Source organism: Chiloscyllium punctatum, chromosome 46 (genome assembly GCF_047496795.1).
Source record: "Chiloscyllium punctatum isolate Juve2018m chromosome 46, sChiPun1.3, whole genome shotgun sequence".
Taxonomy (NCBI): domain Eukaryota; kingdom Metazoa; phylum Chordata; class Chondrichthyes; order Orectolobiformes; family Hemiscylliidae; genus Chiloscyllium; species Chiloscyllium punctatum.
In genome coordinates, this window is record NC_092784.1 from 59,702,069 (window position 1) to 59,727,801 (window position 25,733).

Sequence of the window (25,733 nt, forward strand, 5' to 3'; positions counted from 1 at the left end):
AGGAAGACAGCATAAGAGACTGTATGGACTTTGAGAAATTATGTTAATGTAATATTTAATAATTGTGATATTGGAACAGCATATTAATGGAATTACGGTTAGCGAAAGGATAAGTGGTTAGTTAGGGGAAAGAGTGTTCTGATTGTTAATAGTTTTGGTTAGTGTTCACTGTTAGGGTTAAATAAATAAATAGTTACTTTATATTTATACAGTGGAAATCAGGGATCTTCTTTCATTCACACATTTTTAACAAATTATGAGACGAGGCGATCTTTTCTGTGTGTTTTAGTATAATTAGCAGAGGGGTTTGACTTCTGTGTTGTAACAACTCTAAGTAGAACAATCTCGGCTGCTCTAGTCATTCATCCTGTTATCATTTTTGGGTGCATCTCTTCTGCATCCAATCCCAATTTTTTTGATGTCTTTCCAAAAATGTCATGCCAGAATTGGCACAATTCTAACTGGGGCCTAACAAGTACTTGATAACCGTTTAGCAAAATGTCCATACCTTTGTATTTGCTGCCTCTATTTAAAAAATAAAGGCTCCCATTACTTTAAATAGACTTAAATTTTCAAATTGACTGAACACCTTGTTTATTTATCTCCATATCTTGTCAAAGGCACCAATATACCCTGTATGATTAGGTTACAAGACGATTTATCTTTTGCTAAACTCCAGCTCAGTATTGTTGGCTTGTTCAAGTCCCACACTTACCTGCTTTACAAATCCACTCCAGATAACCATTCAGCTCTCTCTCAATTTGCTGCTGTCTCCTCAGTTTTAAGAATGCACGTCTATTTTCCACCCTCTCTCTCTCTTTGGCAAACTCTCTGAAATAAAGATTTCCCAGTATGGGTTACAGCAGTGACAGCAGGCTTTTGTTAAGGATAACTATTGAATCAAAATCATTTTCAAGAGCACATCCAGACATTCACAACATTGCATTGTTAATGTAACCATGAGATTACTGATTTCAATTGTGCCATAGTAATCACTTCAAAGTTTGTGAGAAGATTTGTAGCTCGGGTGCTCGTTGTTGTGGTTCTGTTCGCCGAGCTGGGAATTTGTGTTGCAGATGTTTCGTCCCCTGTCTAGGTGACATCCTCAGTGCTTGGGAGCCTCCTGTGAAGCGCTTCTGTGTTGTTTCCTCTGGCATTCCTCCGGTCTCTGCCACTTCCAGTTGTTAGTTCCAGCTGTCCACTGCAGTGACCGGTATATTGGGTCCAGGTCGATGTATTTGTTGATAGAGTCTGTAGATGAGTGCCATGCCTCTAGGAATTCCCTGGCTGTTCTCTGTTTGGCTTGTCCTATAATAGTAGTGTTGTCCCAGTCGAACTCATGTTGCCTGTCATCTGCGTGTGTGGCTACTAAGGATAGCTGGTCATGTCGTTTCATGGCTAGCTGGTGTTCATGGATATGGATCGTTAGCTGTCTTCCTGTTTGTCCTATGTAGTGTTTTATGCAGGCCTTGCATGGGATTTTGTACACTACATTGGTTTTGCTCATGCTGGGTATCGGGTCCTTTGTCCTGGTGAGTATCAACAAACACATCGACCTGGACCCAATATACCGGCCACTGCAGCGGACAGCTGGAACTGACAACTGGAAGCGGCAGAGACAAACCACTATAAATGCCGGAGGAAACAACACAGAAGCGCTTCACAGGAGACTCCCAAGCACTGAGGATGTCACCTAGACAGGGGACGAAACGTCTGCAACACAAATTCCCAGCTCGGCGCACAGAACCACAACAATAGTAATCACTTCCCAAATAAAGGGGGAAAATGCTGGACTAATAATTCTACAACACAGTTGAGATAATCTGCCTTCTAACACCATTCCCTTGCATAACACTTGCACATGCATGTGGATTAGTTGATAGCACTCATTTCTGAATCAGCATGTTATGGGTTCAATTCACACTCCATGGGATGGATTTTATGGTCTTATTTTATGTAGAGGTGGGGAGTGGAGGGGGTGGTAGTGTGCTGATGGTGGATGGAGACAAATATGAACAAGAAGCATGAGTAGATCTGTACCTGTTCTTATGTTCAATAATGTTATAGCTGATCTGACTAGAACCTCAAATCTGCATTCCTACCTACATAATCTTCACATGCCCTTACTTGCCAAGAATATATCCATTTCTGCTTTAAAAAACATTCAAGGATTTTGCTTTTACTACCTCTTCAAGAGAATTTCAAAGACACGTGTCTCTCAGAGCAAAAAATTCACCTTGTGTTTAAATGGGCTACCCTGATTTGTAATAGGGTCCCTCAGTTCTAGATCCGAGGAAACATCCTCTCCACATTGTTCTGTTAAGACCTCTCAGGATTTAATGTTTCAACCACATTGCCTTGTAGCTTTCTGCACACCAGTGTATACAAGCCTAGCCTCTCCAACTTTTCCTCCCCCCACCCCATTTAAGACAATAATCTCATAAGCCTTCTCTGAACTGTTTCCAACTGATTACTTCCTTTCTTAAAAAAGGTGAGTAATACTGTGCACACTTCTCTGAATATGGGTCTCATCAGTCCCCTGAAGCAAAACCTTCCTACTTTTGTTTTAAATTTCCACTCAATAAATGGTAACATTTTATTAGATTTCTTATAACTTCTGTAACTACATACTAATGTTTTGCAATATAAAAATATCTGATGGGACTGGCTCACTGTCTTTCCCCTCAACATCAACCTGGTTCCCCAAGTACCATGGGTGACAGTTACTGGGAGAGTGGAGGACGGGTGTAGTGGGCAAGCATCCTTAGGTCCATTATGATCAGAAAGTGGTAGATCATTGCCAACGTAAGGCCCACAATTTGACTCAACTGCCATAATATACTGGGCTGCAGCAGGAAGATGAAAATTTAAAGGATGTTTTTCCATCTAAGTTGGCAGCTCCCATTACTGAGTTCTAACATTGCTGAGATACAAGGGCTGCTGGCCAAGGGTGGGACACTTCTTTTTCACAAGGGCTGTATTTTAAAAGCACTTAATTGGCTTCTTAGCCCTTTGGCACATCCAATGATTGAGTAAGACATTGTATATAGACAACTCTTTTGTAATATATGCCTTACCCACAAAGCTTGATAGGAATATTAGGAGCCTCCTCCATGCATCTCCAACATCATTGATGACAGTCTTCAGACAATTCAGTTCACTCCGCTCCATTTCACTTATAGGAAGAAATGGTTGTAGGCACTGGATATTGCAAAGGCTGACAAGATTCCAGCAGTAGTACTGAAGATGTGTGCTCAAGAACCTGCCATGACTCTAACTGAGCCAGTACAACTCCAACACTACCATGCAATGTGGAAAATTGCTCAGGTATGTACTGTACACAAATGCAGGACAAATCCAACCCAGGCAAATACAGTCCTGCTAGTCGACTCTTAATCATCAGTAATATAGTGGAAAGTATCATCAACAGTGCCATCAAGAGCACTTGCTTTCTGATAGCCTGTTCACAGATGTTCAGTTTGGGTTCTGTCATGGTCACAGCTTCTGACTTCATTACAACCTTGGTTCAAACATGGCCACATTTAACTAAGCGTGGCACCAAAGAACCCTTGCAAAATTAGAGTCAATATGAATCAGGGTAAAAAAACCTGGCACAAAGGAATATTTTATGGTTATTGAAGATCATTTATCTCAGCCTAGGACATTTCTGCAGACTTTCCTCAGGTTACTTCACCAAGAATTCAAATACAGAGGATTATCCAAATGAAACGGGCGGGGAGTATTTTGTTGGATAATTGAATATTCAGATAATCGAATGCTGGATAACACAGTTTAACTAAGCATCTGTGTTACGAAGATGTGAGTGTACTGTACCTTTAAGAGAGTTAAAAACTAGTGGAACTATCTGACAGTACCAAGTGTTCTGAATAAGACACAATGTAACATGCGGCCCAGCAGCTAAGGTAGCTGGTTGCCTGGAGACAAAAACAAGTTTGAATTAGGCCAATCAGTTTAAATTATACCCCCCAAAAAACCAAACTCCAATCAAGTTTGAATTTAGTAGATTGACAATATTAAAAACAAATGACACAAACCGATGTTTTGGGGGTATAAGACCAGGAAAAATTGAACAATTGAGAGAGAACTGCCAAAAGACCAACAAGTGTAGGCTGCTAGGGAGAACTCTCTTGAGAGGTACCTGTCTAGAGAATGAGTTTGCACAGAGAAAAAATATCGACACTGACCTGGAGAATAAATCTACAAAGGGAAGATTCAACAGCTGTTTGTTTTTGAAATTTGACTTTTGGTAAATCTTAATCAGGGGTTTTATTGAACTTGTATTATAGAAGGGAAGGAGTTGCAAAAGGTTGTTAGTTAATTACTTTCTATTATATTTTAAGAAATAAAGTTGTTAATTTTTACTTTAAATAGTTCTTTGCCTCTCAGATTTTCATACATTACTGCACAGGGTAAACCTTTTCTGTGTTGCTGATTTAAATTAAGCAGGAGGGTTTACCCATGTCGTAACAATTGGAACCTTTCAATCTTGTCAGAGAATCTAACATTTGGATAATCGAATGCTGGATAATCGAGGTTCCTCTGTACATTAGTTAAATATTATTTCTCTTCCAGGATGTCATGTTGGCTTTGTCTGATTACATCGTGGTTTTCTAAGGACTGTCCTTAGTAATGGATTCTAGCATTTTTCCTATATCAGACTTTAAGATAACTGGCGTGTGGTTTTCTGTTTTCTGCCTCCTGCCTTTCATGAGTAAGGGTGCTACATTGCTCTTTTCCAACATCCTGGGACCTTCCCAGAATCTAAGGATATTTTGAAATGTTATAAAAATGATAAACAAAGGCAATTAACATTATTCCAGCCAGGGGCCATAAGTAAAGGGTCAGAAATACATTGTGCAAAAGTATTAATGATACTAATGATGAAGGGAAGGCAGGTTGATTTAGGGAATAATTATCCTAGGTCTGTAAAAGTAAACAGATAAGTTACTCTGAAGTAAATTGATTTTTTTCTGTGGATGGAAATTTACATGATACATACAAAACAATTGCCATTTCACTGCTGAAAATACCTCTATTTATTATATTAATTCTATTTTTGAAAAGACTCATATACTTGCTAACTTTTCCTTACTTCAAATCACAAACTCAAAATATCGTATTTTTAACATTTTTACTGCAAATGGAAAATGTAATCACAGAATATAATCAGTGAAGGCGCACGTAAGTATTTAGAGTAACGTCATGGATGATTTTGAAACAAATTTTTGTTATTCAACATAGATAAATTCCATGTAGCATTGCTCCTGGTTAGTTAAAATAAGGTAGGAATTAATAGGTGCTTTTCAAATTGGCAGGCAGTTACTATTGGGATGCCACTGGGACACCAACTATTTACAATATATATTAATGATTTAGATGCAGGAACAAAATGTAACATCTCAAATTTTGCAGATGATACCAAGTTGGGTGGGAGGATGAACTGTAATGAAGTTACAGAGATCCTTCAACATGATCTGGACAGGTTTAGTGAGTGGGCAAATTAATGTCAGATGCAGTATAATGTGGATAAATCTGAGGTTATTCACTTTAGAAGTAAAAACAAGAAGACAGATTACTACTTGTAAATTTGGACAGGGAAGTGTGCAGTGGGTCCTGGGTGTCCTTGTGCACCAGTCGCTGAAGGTAGGCATGCAGGTACAGTAGGTTTAAAGAAGGCAAATGGTATGTTGGCCTTCATTGTGAGAGGTTTCATTAACAGGAGCAGGGCTGTGTTGTTGCAGTTATGCAAGGCCTTAGTGAGGCCACACCTAGAACATTGTGTGCAGTTTTCTAACAGGACTGGACAGGGTACATGCAGAGAGGATATTCCCAATGGTGGGTGTGTCCAGAACCAGGGATCACAGTCTAAGAATTTGGGGGTAGACCCTTTAGTGCGGAGATGAAGAGACATTTCTTCACCCAAAGAATGGTTAGCCTGTAGAATTCATTACTACAGGAAGTAGTTGATGCCAAAATATTAAATGTATTTAAGAGGTGGCTAGATGTAGCACTTGAGGCAAATAGGATCAAAGGTTATGGGGAAAAGCAGGATTAGGCTATTGAGTTGGTTGATCAGCCATGATCGTGATGAATGGCAGAGCAAGTGTTCTATGCACTGATTTGTTAAGAAAGCAAAAAACTTCGCATGTTTACAGCACCCTTCATATCTGCACACCATTACAATATACAAAAATGGAATCCACTGGGGAGAATATTCCTGGCCCTGTGGAGATGGGTTAGGAGACGGAACTGGGAGGAAACTAGCACAAGGGACAGCTACTCATGTTTTTGACTCGAAGCAATTTTCTGTCTAAAGTTCAATAATTACCTGAAGGTGGCATTTCAGCAGTAGTTGGGGGGGGTGGGGGGGGGGGGGGGGCGGGTGTAGGGGCAGTGGTCAATCAATGTCTCCTCTCAATCTTCTTCATGGAGCCACAGGGATAGATGAAGGCTACAGCTGTGATAATTGGCAGTCCTGTGCTTTGATTCCCCTCTACAGTGCTGGCCTGACAGCTGTAGCTAAACATTTTTTAAAATTTGCAGATGTTTTCAGAGAGGTCTCCATCTTGAGTTGTTTTGCTTTCCCGTACTTGCATCAGCAATGCTCACCTCTCCTGAGGGACTGCAATCTGTCTTCAGTTTTGGATCCTCTGACTGGGCCTTCTGTTTTATGAATTGTCACTGATGGTAAGTCCAGAGGCAGCTTCTTAATTGGTTGCCTTTCAGAAAATTGTAACACTGTGTGGCCATCCAACACCACAGGGTGGAAAGCAGAAAGTTCTGAGGTGATAAAATTTTATTCATTGTTGCGCTATGATGCCTGATGATGGATGCGTCAACTCAAAAGAAGAAAGTTGACCATAAGAAAGACAAAAGTTTTTTTATTTTCCAGGACAATCATTACAATTAATTGGTTCTAGCAAAGGAAAGCAAAGTCCAATCTCAGTTGAAATGGTCCAGTCAATAGATTTCTGATGACATGTGCAAGTATGTAAGATATGAAGGCTGTCTGCTTGTGGGAAAATGTCATTCATCCTTCATGGTTAGAGACAAAAGAAACTGCAGATGCCGGAATCCAAAGTAGATAGGAAGGAGGTTGGAAGAACACAGCAAGTCAGACAGCATCAGGAGGTGTAGAAGTCGATGTTTTGAGTGGAGATCACCTCTTACAAATCTCACTACATATTGTGTATAGAGAGGGATGGATTAATGCCACTAAACGCTATCGGTTCTTGGCTACAAAAAAAACACTACTCAAAACCAAGCACTGGTAGAAAAGATACATCCACTTATGGAAAACTGCCATTATGCACCAACATTCACAAAACATTAATTATGTTGCCATTTATACATTATCTGTAGTGTCTATTGTTAATCAAGTCAGTTAAGCTGCTTGGGACAACAATTGAATGCATCATTAACACATTAACATCTAGTACAGAACATTTTGGAGGAGAAACTTTTCCAACAGCTCTGAGTCTAGTGGGCAAAGTCCATGTAATGCTGTTATGCATCAGAAGAGGCAGCTAAGGACTTTGCAGAGAAAGAAATGCCCTGAATAAAGATCAAAGGTGAAGACAGAAACCAAAGCCTCTGTTATACATGTTAAGACTGATAGAAGGGAAAGAGCTGCTACATAGCTGTCCCAACCCCTGGTACTATTTTACTCAAAGGCCAAAGAAGATGGATGAATGAGAATGATATCCATTGAAGACCATTGAAGCGATCAGTGGGGATCCTGAAGATAGCAGTGGATGAGAATTCTGAACAAAAGAAAAGACAGCACAAGCTTACCCTCATATTTCACTACTATTACATCTGATTTCTTCCAAGATTATGAAGTAGAATTCTTTCCTTAGTGAAACATCCCAAGGTGTCTTTATAATGGGATTTGGATATGCAGTAAGTTTGAAAAAGGGGACCAGAGGCTGAACATATTGGTTTTTGAATCTTTTGCAAGTAGTCAAAAATATAACAAAGTAAAGGTTTTGGGGAGAACTAAGAATGCGACTGCAAGAGGGATCTGTACAATGAGAAAGAGACCAGTCAAACACTCTCTCATAAATTCAGTAACTTAACTGTCTGTTAAGATTGCATAGTTCAGTGAAATCCTCAATTCTCTCCCACATCTCTTGCAGTGACTTAAGTCCTTTTGTAGTGCAGATCACAAGGTAGTCACCTGCAACTGTTTCCTTGTTGTGTAAAGCTGATGTTAATCTTTGGGCATTTTGGTAGGTTCGTTCATCTTAATTGATATCAGGTGGAGTCTTCACTTACTCCACCCTGAGTAATAAATTTACATTAGAGATCATTTGGTGTGATCAGTCAAAAATCCTAAATAATTTCTCCCCTTTCTAACTGCAAAGCACTGCAGTTATTTGTAACACTTAGGTTAGATTATACAACACAAACTAAGATCTGGAGTTGGTTATAATGGATACTAGCTCTTCAACTCAACCTTCACTCCACTGACTGTAGCAGTCAGAAGAACTTTTAGCAAAGAAATTGCCAAAATATTATTTCCGCAATAATCAAAGTTGTTCAGGTTCAATACATTATCCAACATTAATCTGGTCAACCATTTAACTCGTTATTGATCGGATTAACATAATAATACATTTGTTGGCTGCTAACCTCAACTGATTAATTGTTGTTCTTCTGCTTACACTCATGCTGTTGCATACCACTGTTTCTTAACAGGCAGTTGATAAAATGTTACTCATATAGTGTTTAAATTTATGATATACCACCAAAATGTAAGGCATTAGCTTCTTTATTACCTTCAACAAATGCAAAAGCTCTTATGAATAAGCATACTTTGGACAATTATAAATCTTGTCCTGAGTATATTTTAATATTTTAATCTGGTGGACAGCTTGCACCACCTGTCCAAAGTCCCTGTGAGAGGCTTGAACCATATTTCATCATTGCCACTGAGCCACAAAGACTGCTTTTGGCAGCTGAACAGCTGTAAGTTATGGCAGCTTCATCACTAAGCCAAAAAAGAAATGATATTTTGTGGGGGGAATCAGGAATTGTGAATTGTTATGGACAAACTGGAAGATAGTTTGGAGCAGGATTTCTTCTGATTCCACAGAAATCCCAAGCCAAGGTATGCTTCTTCATCCACCCATTATACCCTCCATGTCAACCTGTGCCTTTGTCCCACTTCCCATGGCCCTTAACGCTCCTTTGCCAAGATATGCAACACCACTCACACAACCCAAAGCCCCTCATTCCCCCTATGACAACCTACACCACTCTTCCCACCAACTATGACCCTCATATCCTCCATGTCAACCTATGTCCCTGCACCAAACCTCTATGACGCTTTGTAGCCCTTCTGCCAACTCATGCCAGTCATGTGTCTTCAATCAAAAGATCTGAGGCAATGATGCTACTCAGCATTATCCTAAATTTCCATTGTCATGGGGAACAGTAAGCAATTGATTCAGTTCACTCTACATACAATTAAGTGGCATTTCTCTACAAAGGCTAAAAGCCCTGACAAACACCCCACTATCCTATTGTAATGATGAAGACCTGAAAATTAGCTGTTCCCCAATCAAGCTGTTCCACTGCAGTATGACAACTCCCTGACAATGTGGAATATTGTACAAATACCAGCCTTCTAATCAGCAGCAATCAAACAACACCAAATCATGGTAATCCATTCACAGATGCTCAGCTTGCATTCCAACAGAACAAGGGCTCCAGACTTCACTATATCTCAAAACAGATACAGATGAAAGAGTTTAATGCTAAAGGAGAAGTGAGAGTAGTTACACATATTGGTCATTGTCTTGGAATTCTCCATTTATGGGAAAACTATAAGGGCTATAGTAATTCAAGATCCACCATCTTTTTGGGGAAATATGCTTTCTAGTTTTTTCCCACATTCTAAGAAAAAAAATGAAGTCCTTCAACAATACCCAAAATGTTCCGCAGATATCTTAAAACCTGTGATCATTTTCTTCTTGTAAGCCATAGCTTTCCTGCTGTTCATAGTTGCAAACACTAACTTTTCTTCACTTGTTCTTGTCAATTTTTATGCTGGAGGCATTGATTCTTGTTGGGCTGATCCCTATTAAAATCAGTATGGCACTTACATTTGACACCAGCAACCTAACAAACTCTTTCTTCAGCATGCTGGTTAGGAAAGACATTAATGTGTTCTCTGCTGCTGTCAAATGTAAGCCAAACTTTACTGGTCAATATTCCTATTGAAATTTATAGAGCTCCCGTGTGCTGAAAGATTGACTTTTGTGGGAACCTTGTAAATAGGGTGCGAACCATTTACTCAAAAAAGGCACATTAATGCTCTTCCGTAGGATAATGTATACCCGATCAGTTTATTGTTGAATTATTTCAAACCGACGTATCAGCCCAAGGCTACCATATGTGTTCCTGAAAAGTGCCCAATCTTCCTCCAACTATCTTGGAAGGGTAAGATACCTTAAAAACCTGTGTAACAGGCAAAACTAGCCTTTGCATGCTACTACTATGCAGTAATAACACAAATGGTATTCTTCATTAACAGACTGTCTAGCAAAAAGACATCCTGCCTATCACACAAATGAGTAATGTAGTATATAAATTTCAGCAGTAGTGTAATGCCAAATGTATAGGCTGTATGTCCCAAAGTTTGGTGGATGATATCAAACAGAACATTCCTTTTGCCTGCTCACAACAGGCAGAGTACTGACTGCATTCAATCCTGCATGCTGGCAAAACTCAGAACATAGTGTCCAACACTAGATGTAGATTAGCGATTGGGTAAACTTGCTCAACAATCTCAAGTATACTAAGAACTATACTAATAACCAATTTTAACCATCATCAGGCTTGCAATGTGGCTCAGCAATGCTTGCTAAAAGCTATGTGCAGGGTCTGGTCCTCTGCAGGCAAAGAGAATTTGCTCAGACATCTATGTTTTTCCGTTAAACAGAAGCATGGGGGATTGGGCGTAATTATTCCCTGATGCACTCACAACTACACATCTTGACCAGTCACAGTCAATTTGCTTTTTTGAAAAGTTTAAACAAAACGAAGTTGTAACTATTCCCTTGTACATTTTTCATTCAATGCCTTGACCAATCAGAGTCCACTAGCCAAACAAACAATCAGCACCTTGTTTCTGATACAGTATAAATTGCTATTCTCTTTGAAATTTGGCATTCTTCTGTCTATCCTGAAGTATGCAAGATGAAAAACTTTGACAGCAATCTCTTTTTATTAGCATACCCAAATGATCTAGAAGTTCAGGGTTGAAATTTTCTAAAGCAAAATATAGATACACAAAGAGCTACTTACCCTGACAGGACACCAAGGACAAGATTCAGCATAAAAAAGGAGCCAATAATGATGAGGGGGATAAAATACAACCAGTTCCAGGTATTTCCTAAGGCATCATTGCTCTGAAAAGTAAAAATAAAAATAAAATTAGCTGCCAGCTTGTGTTAGCATAGGAACTGCATTCCTTTCTCTCTCTGGTATCAGTATTCAGCAGTTTTTCTCTCCCATATATAGGAGAGATGTTTTCATAAATATGCACAGTTTTTCTCTCAAAGAGGAAGGAAACAAGGGGAGAAAAGTGGAGCCAGCTGAGTTTTTAAACCTTCGTCTCTGTCACATCCACCCTCAATATTTCTATTACCTGCATTGCCATGAGTTGATCCATTTTTTCCTAACAGAATTGATTTCACTTTAAAATCATGTAGGGGACTCCAATATTATGAAGGTTTTTGACAGTTAAGACTAAAGACAAAAAGATTTCCACCTGTAGGGAAGACCAAAACTAGGAATCATAAATATAATACACATATGGTAATCACTAATCAATCCATAAAGAATTCAGAAGAATTACTTTTTCAAAATGTGGACATCTGAAATAGTTGAGGCAAATGGTATGACAGCATAGATGTACTTAAAAGAAATCTAGGAATCCCTGGGGTCCCTCTTACAAATTGGCATTCCATTTTGGAGGCTGATGAGAGCACTGGTTCCTTCAGGAAATGCAGACAGAGCCAAGCTTCTGGAACCTCAAGCAGCCTGTCTGTACAGGAGGGGACAAAGAGAGGAAGGGCAACAGTAATATGAGATTCTATAGTCAAGGAAACAGATAGTCAACGTCATCATGACTGCAGGATGACTTGTTGCCTCCCTGGTGTAAGGTCCAGGATGTCACCGAACAGCTGCAGGGAATCCTGAAGTGGGAGATTGATAAGGCAGAGGTCATGGTACATGTTAGTACCAAGACACAAGCAGAAAAAGAGGGATGAGGTCTTGAATTCAGGGACCTAGGCAGTAGACTAAATGGCAGGACCTCTTGAGTTGTAATCTCTGAATTACTCACGGTGCCACATGCTAGTAAGCACAGAAACAGGAAAATAGTGGAGATGATTCAGTGACTTAAAATTTGGTGTGGGAGAGAGGGTATTAGATTCTTGGATCACTGGGACCATTTCTGGGAAAGGTGGGATCTGTTACCAGAATAAGGGCACAAAATCAAGTCAAAGGAAGTGCAGCTGTACTGATTTTCAAGGAGTATGGCAAGACTGGATGGTCTTTAGTTTAATGCCAGGAGTACTCCCAGTAAAACGGATGAGTTAAAGGTGATGATTGATATGTGAAAATGCAATATAGTAGCCATCACATGGGATGGGAACTCAACATTATAGGATAATGAATCTTCAGACAAGACAGAGGAGGGAGTAAAAGAGGAGGAGGCATTGCATTATTAGTTAAGGAGTCATTTACTGCAGTAAGGAAAATGATATCTTGGAGGGGGCATCAAATGAAGCTTTGTGGGCAGAATTTAGGAATAAAAAAGGGGCAGCCACATTGCTAGGTGTCTATAATAGACTCCCAGAGATTTGGTGAGAAATTGCAGAACAAATTTGTGCAAAATTCATGCAGGTGTGTAAAAATAATAACAAAAGGGTAATTACAGTTGGTAATATCAACTTTCCCAATATTACGTGGGAAAGAGAGAGTGTTGAGGCCTAAGATGGAGTGAATTTCTTGAAATGTATACAGGAGAAACTTTTAAGCCAATATGTTAAAAGTCCAACAAGGGATGGAGCTGTTCTGGATCTAACTCTGGAGAATGAATGTGGTTGAGGTGGTAGTGGGGGAGCATTTTACTGACAGCGATCACAAAATGGTGCCTTTAAGTTTATTACGAGCAAAGAAATAGACAAGTTGCAAAAAAAAAAGTTTTGGATTGAGGAGAGTATATTTTAGTAAAATGAGGCAGGATCTGACCAAGGTAGACTGGGAGCAGCTATTCGTTGGAAATCTACAAAAGTGCAATGGGGTTGTGTGTTCAAAAATTGTACAAGCACAACATGCTCCTTCTGGGGAGATAGGAAGGAGTAACAAGCCCAGAGAACCAATGATGACCAGAGATATTCGGGATATGATGAGAAGGGAAAGACAGGCTTTTAGCAGGTACAAGGGAACAAATTAGTGGAGGCATTAGTGGAATACAGGAAGTGCAGGGTGGAACGTAAGAAAACAATTAGAAAAACAAAGAGGGCATATGAGAAAGCTCTGGCTGGTAAAAGTGAGGGAAATCCCAAGATATTCTATGTCAGTGGGACGAGGATAACCAGAGAAACAGTAGGGTCCATTAAGCACCAAGGGAGCAATATGCCGGTGGAGAAAGAGGACATTGGTAGAGTGTTGAACCAATACTTCACATCCGTCTACACAAAAGAAAGTGAAGAAGGAATGGAACCCAAGGGGAGACACTGTGAGGTGCTTGAGCAAATTGACATAGGGAAGGACAAGGTATTGGAGATGTTGGCAGGCATAAAGGTGGTCAAATCTCCAGGTCTAGATAAATGTCTCCTGGCTGCTGTGGGAGGCAAGGGAACAAACTGCAAGGGCACTAATCGAGATTTTTAATTCCTCTGTGGCCACAGGGGTGGTGTAAGTGGACTGCTGAACAGCTAATATGGTTCCAATATTTAAGAAGGGTTGTAGAGATAAGCCAGAGAACTACAGACCAGTTAGCCTCATGTCAGTAGAAGGGAAACTATTGGAGAAAATTCTGAAGGAGAGCATCTATCTCCATTTGAAGAGTTAAGGCTTAATCAGAGATAGTCAGCATAGCTTTGTCAGAGGGAGGTCATGCTTGACAAATTTGATTGAATTTTTTGAGGAGATGAACAGGTGTGAAGATGCAGATAGTGTAGTTGATGCAGTTTGTAAAGATTTCAGCAACGCCTTTAACATAGTACTACATAGGAGACTTGTCAAGAAGGCAAATACAAATGGGAGACAGGCAGGAGGCTGAAAGAACACTGCAAGCCAGGCAGCATCAAGAGGTGAAGTTGACGTTTTGGGTGTAACCCTTCTTCAGGACTTAGGGTACGTGTAGGGGAGCTGCAGGTAAAGGGGATGGCGGGGGCAGGGTGGTGAAGTGGGGATAGGTGAAGACGGGTAGAGGGTACTACCTGGTTGGTCAATGGGAGGTGTGAATCCGGTTGGTGGCAGAGAGGAGTGCAAGGGAGGGGGAGGGGCTGGGAAGGGAGTCGGGGATGAGAAAGAAGGTTATATGAAAATGGAGAACTCAATGTTGAGTCCTCCTGGCTGTAGGCTGCCCAGACGGAAGATAAGTTGTTGTTCCTCCAATTTGTAGTTGTCCTGCAGATTCTCTATATTCATCCTTGATGTCCTAGGTTTAATTTTGAATTTGAAACATTACACAGTACTGGAAATGTCAGATAAGTAGAACTTGAACTCATGACTTTCTGACTTAGAGGTGAGAGTGCTACCAATACAGTGAAGGTTGAAGGAAAAGACATGAATGAGAATACTAATTGACCATGCTTAACTTATAAAGAAGGAGAAAATGAGGACTGCAGAGATGCTGAAGACCAGAGTTGAAAAATGTGGTGCTGGAAAAACACAGCAGGCCAGGCAGCATCTGAGGAGCAGGAGAATCGACTTTTTGGGCATAAGCCCTTCTTCAAGAACTTATACAGAAGCCAAGGAAGATGATGAAGGATATTGCATTGTGGTCACAGTCACAAGAAATATCATTTGTGTTATTGACGAAGCGAGTCCCAGTACTGGGGACAGGATGGAAACCACACTGATGGGATGAAAATAGACAATAATGGGAGAATATGAGCAGGTCTATGGCTTGATGACCTGTTATTAGTGCTCTACTACTAGGTAATCTTTTTTTTAAATGGCCATTTGAGATCTTTGCAAATAGCTAAGACCAAGAAATCTCTCATGAGAGAATTCTGGGCCCAAACCTGAAGTTGGCATGACATGTCAGAATATCAGCATTTGGATGGTTAGTTTTTGAATGCTCTGTCTCTCAAAGGAAAAATTCTGAGTTCAGCATCTTACCCAGAAAAATTAATAAAAACAGCTTTGCTGGCTAGTGTACAGCAATCTCATTTTTTTTTAACAAGTGATACTGCCGACCTTACGGGAAACACAGATTGATTTACTGGCTACATATCACACATCAAAATCTCTGCAATTCCATAGTATCTCTTAATAAAATTTCCAAGGAACAACAGTGCTTCAAACTCCAATGGGATAACAATATTGCTGATCCTGGAATATTTACCAAACTGTTACCATATATAATAGTTTATACTCAACAATGCAAAGACATTTCAAGTTACATACTTACTGATTTGCTCCTGAGAACGTGCACATTTGAAAAAGACAATAGCACCATGGAAATTTACAGCACAGAAGATAACCATTCAACCCAACATGTCCATACCAGCTGAGAAAAGACTGGTTCAAAGCCTTGCAAGTGACAGCACTTCAGATACATTGGAAACAAGCTGAAGGTTTCTGCCTCCATCATCAAATGGGCAGCAAACCTCAGGCAGCAAGCAGCCTCTGCGTGAAAAAGACTTTCCTCAAACTTTCCCTACAGTCCTTCTATAATCACCTTAAATTTGTGCCCCCTGGTGTGTAACCTCTCAGAAAACAGACCTTTCCTGTCTACTCTGTTTAAGCCTCTCATTATTTCTAGAATGGTTGCATTCTGCTATGATGCAAGATTAAGGTGACTGGGCCTGCACTTCCTTGATTCTACAAAAATGAGATGCGATCTCATTGAAATTTACAAAATTCTTAAAGTGCTAGATAAAGGGGACACAAAAGGCATGTTTCTCCAGACTGTGGAACCCCGAGAACTAGTGGACACAAGCTCAAACATAATTTAGAGCTGAGAATAAAAAGGAACCTTGCTACTTAGAGGGTGGTGAGCGTAATTTAATGAACACATATTTTGAAATGCATGATGAAGCAGTGTATTAATACAACGGTTTCTTAAACTTAGGCTCATGATTGAGTTTACTTCAGTATTGCATCAATGGGGAATACCTGAATTTGGAATCTTGAGACTGTTATTCTATGCTTGAGACATTGCCCTCATGACTAAGTGAAAAAGGAACTGCAATTATGAGACAGGATATTGTATCTCTCCCAGTGAGTCTCAATAATAAACGACTGGAATCAGTCAGAATGTTCTTCTGCCTTAGATCCATGGTGACAAACAACCTGTCCCTCAATGAAGTATTCAGTACCACCTGACTCCTCATTCAGAAAGTATGAACAGTTGCCAGCTGCCAGTTCCCCAGTCCAGATCATTATAACTTCCACATTGGCTGGAGCTACCAATCCATCAATTACCACTATCTCCCAACTAAATTGCCCTAATCTTTCAACCTAATCGTCCTCCTTCACAATTCTTTTTAAATGTCTATTTAAGCTCCATAGGATGACTTTCAATGAATTCTGAAGCCTCAGTCATACAATGGGAGGAGTCATGGTCACTGTAAAGACATGCAGGATGTATCAGTGGCTAGGTTAATTTATAAAATGATTTTAAAAATCAGGGTAGAAAGGAAACCCTTTCCAAGTAGATAGTTGGCGCTATAAGGGCTACTTTCTCTGCCCATGGCTGCCTCTTTGGAACATCAAGCCTCTGGTTCCAATGGTTGCCCAGGGTTACTTTAGTGTGTTAGCCTCCATTTAGCTTGCAGGTACCTCAACATCAGGAAATGCTGACTGTGCTGTTAAATTGCCCTGAATTGTGTTATTAGTTATGCTATGTTTTTGAAATGGGCAGCCAATCCATATTTAATCCCACTGCTGGTAAAACGCCTCAGTGGTGGGACCAGGTTGGAAGAGCCAATTTAACAATTCCTTAAGTTTACTGTCACCATTGCCCCTCTGCTTCCTGGAGAGGATGCGAAAACCCTGACATGTTTTCCAGAATTTATAACTGAGGGATTCTATCAGTCAATATTTTCAGGGGAATGTCCATGCAAATGTGTTCACATTCAAAGGTTAAATAATTCTACAGAGGCTGGTATCCCTCATCAAGTCACCTTTTATTTACTCGAGCACTGCCTCTTCAGAGTCAGCTACCAGAGTGGCAGAATCTCTGACACTTATTTTTGTCTGTCAGCCAGGGCTGCCTGATTGAACCAGGTTAACAGTCCTAATCAGGGACTCATATTCTATGATGTCCAGTTGGATCACCTTGTTACAATTGCTACATCCTTCCTGTTCTGAGTCCCTTTTCTTGGAGGGCCTCCTGGGGCATTTTAGCACTGGGTCAGGTTTCTCCAACTCGGCATACAATACGGACGGCATGCAACACACAGGAGCTCACCTCTTGCGCCAGGAGTGCCTCGATAAAATTTAATTTTCTTCTTCCAGCTGCAAAGGTCAAGGCAGCTACATCCGTCATGCCAATCTCTGATTCAGAGGACTCATCAATGCTTGATGGACAGGATGAACCCAAGGGTTCTGGCAGTCTTTCCAACTGTTCCAAGGAATACAGTACACTTTGCTCCTGCTCCATTTGCAAATTTGCGGCTTTCATATGGTACAGGTGCTTGTTCAGAACCATCACATCTACATCACTGGTCCTGACCTCGCATCAGCCATGCCTCTTAACCATGCCATTTTGTGGTTCTTACACCAAACTTCATCCACTGTATCAAACAGTCTGTCTTGCTTGGTGGAGTTTTGTGTCGGCATTGGCGTTCCTGATGCTATTTCACCCTCCCCCCTCATGTCCAGGAAGATCAGACTTAACCTGGTGCGGAGTCTTCTACCATTTAGCAGCTCTGCCAGTGGTATCCCTGTAGTTGCATGTGGGGTGGTCCTATAATCAAACAAGAACCGTGACTGCTTGTTATCTAGTGAGGCTGTAGATTATTTCTTCAAATCTGCCTTCAGAGTTTGGACCGTGCTTTTTGCCAGGCCATTGGATGATGGGCGGTATGGAACGGTCCTTATATGTCGAATCCGATCAGACTTTAGTAAATGCCTAAATTCCCGACTGATAAATGATGGCCCATTATGTGTGACTTCCAGTGCTCAACATATAGAAAAAGATGTATGCAGGTTTTCTAACAACCCCTTGTAAGACAAATGGACTGTATTGGCATCAAATGCATGTCTTTGAGTAGGCATCGACAATGACTAAGAATATTAAGCCGACGAAAGGACATGTACTGTTGATGTTCAACCGAGCCCAAGGTTTACCCAGCCATTACCACCAATGTGGGGGGCTGTAAGCAATAATTTTTGTCCTTGCTGATACTCTGGGTATTACCCCACCAATGTGGCTATGTCTGCATTCAAGCCTGGCCACTGGACACAATTTTTCATCAACATCGTCATTCTGGAGACCCCCTGATGGCCCTAGTGGAGTGCAGCCAATTTCTGATGGCGACATTTGCTCAAGACAATTACTTTTGCTTCCCATAACAATATGCTATTCGCTACTGTGAGCTGGTCTCTCCGATCCAAAAGGGTTTGTGATGGCCCTTTGGTTTACCCCATCACTACCAGTAGTTCAGTTGACGACTGGATCTTTCAGCATCCAAAGTTTGATGTTATCAGCTTGACTGGGAGTGGGTCCAGCAAACTTAGTACCATTATATACTCTTCAACTGGGGATAAAATTGATGGTGTATTTGCTAATGGGGGGGGGCCACTCGATGTGTCTGCATTCGCAACTCGGCCTCCCAGATGGTATTCTAACTTTTAATTATACGCATTTGGTATTATGGACTATTGTTGAATGTGATCTAAGTTATGGGCAGCACCTCCTTGTCTTCTTTTACAGACTAAGTAGGTGTGTGTGGTCTGTTGTAACCAATTTCCACCCATAAAGGCATCAGTGGAACTTCCTGACTCCAAATATGATTACCAATCCTTCTTTAATTATCTGAGCATAGTTACGCACTGCATTAGCCAAAGTTCTGGATGCATACAATATTGGGCATTCCTCTCCATTGGGCCATCTGCGAGCTAATATCACATGTCAACAGCAGATCTTTCCTGAGATCATAGTGTGCTAACACCTTAGATGATGATAGATGTTTCTTTACTTCACTGAAAGATAGGGCTTGTCTATGTGACCATTTCCAAGGCTGACCTTTTTTTTTAAAAGGAGTTGATGCAAAGGTGCCAGGATGGAGGCCAGGTTATATATGAACTTTCCACAATAATTTCCAGCCTAAGAAATGACCCAAGCTCCTGGACAGATGTGGGAGCCAGGGCACCTTTGATTACCCTCACTTTACCTTCCAACAGGTGTAACCCAGTCTTGTTGACTTTGTAGCCCTAGCAGGTAATTTGAGGAGTCTGGAACACACATTTTTCCCTTCTTAGGTGGATGCCAGCCTTGGAAAAATGCCTTAGGACTATGTCCAAGTTCTAAATGTTCCTTATTTGCTTTCCCTGTAATTAGAACATCATCTAAGTAAATGGAGACCTGAGGTAGACCTTGCAAAATGTTCTCCAACATCCAGAGAAAAATTGAACAGGCTACCAAATGGCAGGCTTGTATTTTTGTACAAGCCCTTAAGGGTATTAATTGTAGCATATGTCTGGGAATCCTCATCTCAACATAATTGCAAGTAAGCATGGCTCAGGCCCAGCTTCATGAAGGTCAGCCTCCCCACCCATTTTGCACATAAATCTTCTATGTGAGTGATTAGGTATTTATCCAGCTGCAAAAAGCAGTTTACCGTTTGTTTAAGATTCCCAGAAGACATACTAACCAGTTGGGCTTCAAAATCGGTTAGACCAGTGCTGCCCTTTCTAAACATTGGACTGGTTTGATGATTCCTTCACTTTCCAGCCTTCTGATTTCTAGCTGTACTTTTGCATATAAGGCAAATTGCACTAGGTAGCCTTGCAAAATTGTGGAATTACTGCCAGGTCAATATGTAAGGTGGCCTTGGCTTCTCTGATAGTTCATAAACCTTCCTCAAAAACTTCTGGGCATTTAGTTAGGACTTCACTCAGCCAGCCATTTTCAAATTGAAAAATGTTGAGCCAATCTAGTTGAAGCTTTCGCAACTAATTTCGCCTCATCAAACATGGGCCTGAGACTATAATCACTGATAACTGAACCAGCTGCTTTTCATAAGAGTCTGGAACCAAAGTTGTACCCTCAATCTGTAAAGGTCCCCCGGTATAGGTTCTCAGCCTAAGCTGAGGTCTTGGAATCATTAAGTCATAGAGTTATACAGCACAGAAAGACACCTTTTGGTCCAACTCGTCCACAACAACCAGATATCTTAAACTGATCTCATCCCATTTCCAAGCATTTGACCCATATCACACTCTTATGCAAATTTAAGGGCTGGAGTCTCAAGCAGATTTAGTAAAAACTGGTTCCGCGATCACTAACATGGCTGTATCAGTACTGACCTCCATTAGAACTGGATAACCATTTAACCAGATGTTTGTTTTCACTGGTGCTGATTTGGATATTGCTTAGCAATTTAACTATTCCAAACCAGATATAGGGGGACTTTCCAGGGTATGAACTTTCCTCGATACTGGCCTATGAGTTAACTTACTCAATTTAGGTCGAGAAGGGCTCTTTAGGTGTCTTGAATCCAAATACTGGCAGAAACTACAATGCCTTGCCAGCCAGGAGCTTGAAGAAAATTTTAACCGTTTGTCTGAGGCTTGGCTTTGTTTTGGGTTTTGCTGTTGGCTAACCTAGAGTTCAAGGAATGGCCTAAGTGAGATTATGCAATTGACTGCACTCAAGTGGTGTCCCCAAACTCAGTCGGAATGGTGAGGGTATCCACTGGAAGTCATAGAATCCCATAGCACAGAGACAGGCCATTTAGTCCAAACTGGTCAAAGCTGACCAAAATGTAATTTCACTGTAACCCCATTTCCCTGCATTTGGCCCATATCCTTCTAATCCTTTCCTATCCATATATTTGTCCAAATGCCTTTAAATACTATTAATGTACTTCGTTGGCAGCTCATTCCATAGGCGTAGCACCCTCTGTGTAAAAAAAGTTACCCCTCAGGTTCCCTTTTATTCTTTCCCCTCTAACCTTAAACTGATGCCCTCTAGTCCTCGATTCCACAACCCTGGGAAAAAGACTGAGTGCATCCACCCTATCCAAACCTCTCATGATCTTATGCATCTCTATAAAGTCCCCCCTCACTACCCACGCCCACCACCTCCTCCATGATTATCGCTTCCCCGGTCCCCAACGCCTTATCTTCACCATGGGCATCCAGTCCCTATACACCTCCATCCCCCATCACAAAGGACTCAAAGCCCTCCGCTTCTTCCTTTCCCACTGTACCAACCAGTACCCTTCCACTGACACCCTCCTTCGACTGACTGAACTGGTCCTCACCCTGAACAACTTCACTTTCCAATCCTCCCACTTCCTCCAAACCAAAGGAGTAGCCATGGCCACCCGCATAGGCCCCAGTTATGCCTGCCTCTTCGTAGGATATGTGAAACAGTCCATCTGGCACCACCCCCCACCTTTTCCTCTGCTACACCGATGACTGTATCGGTGCTGCCTCGTGCTCCCACGAGGAGGTTGAACAGTTCATCCACTTTACCAACACCTTCCACCCTGACCTTAAATTCACCTGGACTGTCTCAGACTCCTCCCTCCCCTTCCTAGACCTTTCCATCTCTATCTCGGGTGACCCAATCAACACGGACATTTACTGTAAACCGACCGACTCCCACAGCTACCTAGACTACACCTCCTCCCACCCTGCCCCCTGTAAAAACGCCATCCCATATTCCCAATTCCTTCGTCACCGCTGCATCTGCTCCCAGGAGGACCAGTTCCAATACCGTACAACCCAGATGGCCTCCTTCTTCAAAGACCGCAATTTCCCCCCAGACGTGGTCGACGATGCTCTCCACCGCATCTCCTCCACTTCCCACTCCTCCGCCCTTGAGCCCCGCCTCTCCAACCGCCACCAGAACAGAGCCCCACTGGTCCTCACCTACCACCCCACCAACCTCCATATACAGAGTATCATCCGCCTTCATTTCCGCCACCTCTAAACAGACCCCACCACCAGGGATATATTCCCCTCCCCTCCCCTATCAGCATTCCGAAAAGACCACTCCCTCCATGACTCCCTCGTCAGGTCCATACACCCCACCAACCCAACCTCCACTCCCGGCACCTTCCCCTGCAACTACAAGAAATGCAAAACTTGCACCCACACCTCCCCCCTTACTCCCCTCCAAGGCCCCAAGGGATACTTCCATGTCTGCCACAAATTCACCTGCACCTCCACACACATCATTTATTGCATCCGCTGCACCCGATGTGGTCTCCTCTATATTGGGGAGACAGGCCGCCTACTTGCGGAACGTTTCAGAGAACACCTCTGGGACACCCGGACCAACCAACCCAATCACCCCGTGGCTCAACACATCAACTCCCCCTCCCACACCCACTCCACCAAGGACATGCAGGTCTTTGGACTCCTCCATCGCCAGACCATAGCAACACGACGGTTGGAGGAAGAGCGCCTCATCTTCCGCCTAGGAACCCTCCAACCACAAGGGATGAACTCAGATTTTTCCAGTTTCCTCATTTCCCCTCCCCCCACCTTGTCTCAGTCAAATCCCTCGAACTCAGCACCACCTTCCTAACCTGCAATCTTCTTCCTGACCTCTCCGCCCCCACCCCACTCCGGCCTATCACTCTCACCTTGACCTCCTTCCACCTATCCCATTTCCAACACCCCTCCCCAAGTCCCTCCTCCCTACCTTTTATCTTACCCTTCTGGACACACTTTCCTCATTCCTGAAGAAGGGCTTATGCCCGAAACTTCGATTCTCCTGTTCCTTGGATGCTGCCTGACCTGCTGCGCTTTTCCAGGAACACATTTCCAACAAAGTCCCCCCTCAGTCTCCTACACACCAAAGAAAATGTCCAAGCTTGTCCACCCTCTCCCTATAACTCGACCACTGAGTCCATGCAATATACTTGCAAATTTCTTGCAGTTTTCAGTTTAACAAAATCCTTCCTATAACAAGGTGACTAAAACTGAACACAATACTCCAAGTGTGGCCTCACCAATGTCCTGTATATTTGCAACATAACTTCCCAACTAACCGATGAAGGCCACTGTGCCAAAAGCCTTCTTCACTGCCCTGTCTACCTGTGACTCTACTTTCAGAGAACAGTGAACCTGAACTCCAAGATCCCTCTGTTCCACTACACTCCTTAAGGCTCTAACATTCACCATGAAACTTCTTCCTTGATTTGACTTTCCAAAATGCAAGACCTCAAACTTATCGATATTAAACTGCATTTGTCGTTTCTCAGCTCACTTCCCCACCTGATCAAGATCCTGCTGCAATTTCTGATAACTTCCCTCACTGTCTACAATACCACGTATTTTAGTGTCATCAGCAAACTTACTAATCATGCCTTATACATTCTCATCTAAATCCTTGATATTAATAACAAACAGCAATGGGCCCAGCACTGACCCCTGAGGCACTCCACTAGTCACAGGCCTCCAGCCTGACAAGCATCCTTCCACTATTAGCTTCTGCTTCCTACCCTCAAGCTAATTTTGTATCCAATTTTCCAGCTTGCCCTGGATTCCATGCAATCTAACTTTCCAGATCAGCTGATCCAATGGAAGCTTATCAAAGGCCCTACTGAAATCCATATAAATTAAGAACTCTAACAAATTTGTGAGGCATGATCTTCCACTCACAAAGCCATGCTGACTACTCCTAATCAAACCCTGTATGTATGTATATCTTATCCATCAGAATCTTCTCAAGTAACTTACCCATCAGAGATGCTAAACTTACTGGTCTATAGTTCCTAGGCTTTTTTTTGGAGCTATTCTTGAATAATGGCATAATATTCACTACCTTTCCAGTCTTCTGGGACATCACCGAGGCATCTTGGATATATCTGGTCAGGACCAGGAGATTTATCCACCTTCATACATTCTAATACATCCAACATCTTCTCCTCTACTGCAATATAGACTGTCTCCAAAATATCACCACTAACCTCCAAAGTTCCTAAGTCTTCATATCTTTCTCCATGGTAAACACAGAGGAGAAATATTCATTGAGAACCTCACCCATCTCCTGCGGTTCTACATACACATGTCCACTTGGTCCTTGAGGGGTCCTATTCTCTCTCTAGTTATTCTTTATCATTCAATATACATAAAATACCTCTTTGGATTCACTCTAATCTCCTCAGCCAAGGCTATCTCATGCCATCTTTTTGCCCTCCTGATTTCCTTCTTCAGTAAATGTCTGTATTCCCTGTATACCTCCAGGTATTCCCTTGATCCCAGCTGCCTGTACCTGAATTACGCCTCCTTGTTTTTTCTAGTCAAAACCTCAACATCTTGTCATCCAGCGTTCGCTATTCTTGCCAACCTTGCCCTTCACCCTCAAAGGAACATATAGACCTTGAACTCTAGCCATCTCACTTTTAAAGGCCTCCCACTTGCTGGAAGCCCCTTTGCCGGCAAACAAACTACTCCAATCAACCCCTGCAAGCTCCTGTCTAATTCCATCAAAATTTGCCTTGCCCCAATTTAGAACCTGAACCTGTGGACCAGTTTTTTCTTTCTCCATTACTATTTTAAAATTAATAAAACTATGGTCACTGGTTCCAAAGTGCTCCCCCACTGTCACCTCAAACACCTGTCCTGCCCTATTTCCCAACTGTAGGTCAAGTTTTGCCCTTCCCAAGTATGACCCTCTATATACTGCTTGAGGAAACTTTCCTGAATGCACTTAACAAATTCCACCCCATGTAAGTCCTTATTGCTCTGGCAGTCCCAGTCTATGTTAGGAAAATTAAAATCCCTGACTATGACAACATTATTGCTCCAACAAGTCTCCTCAATGTTCCTGCATATTTGTTCCTCTAATGCCCATTGACTATTTGGGGGCCTTTCGTACAACCCCAATAATGTCACCATCCCCTTCTTATTTCTTAGCTCCACCCACAAAGCCTCACTAGATGATCCATCAGTTATTTCATCTCTTCTATTGGAATATCCTGCAGCTCATGTACCCCACTTGCCATATTTTTCAATGACAAAGCCAGTTGTAGTGCCTGTTTGAGGTCCAGCTAGGCTTCAGCTAGTAGGTGCCTTTGCATAATTACATCATTAATCTCACATACCAGTCTGTAAGCATCTCATTAAGAGTTGAGCCAAAATTACACGCTTCTGTCAGTCATCTTAACCCAGTCAAGAATCCCATACGGATTCCCTGGTTTCTCGAATTGCTGAGTAAAAACAATAGTGTCCAAGAATTAGAAGAGGCTTAGGGTCATAATATTCCTGAACTACATCTGTCAATTCTTCAAAGGTTTTAGTATCTGGTGCCTCAGGGAAAGTTAGGGTCCTCA

The 25,733-nt window shown here is 41.8% G+C and overlaps 1 protein-coding gene across 1 annotated transcript in view; it reads right to left on the reverse strand.

Moving 5' to 3' along the window:
- The window catches only part of LOC140468175 (voltage-dependent P/Q-type calcium channel subunit alpha-1A-like), a 620,416-nt gene that overhangs the window by 240,409 nt on the left and 354,274 nt on the right, over positions 1-25,733 (reverse strand). Inside the window, exons 9-10 of the mRNA XM_072564404.1 lie at positions 11,335-11,438; positions 716-831 (exon numbers count right to left, since the gene is read on the reverse strand). Of these exons, the coding sequence (XP_072420505.1) occupies positions 716-831; positions 11,335-11,438 (220 nt within the window). The remainder of the gene's footprint in view (positions 1-715; positions 832-11,334; positions 11,439-25,733) is intronic.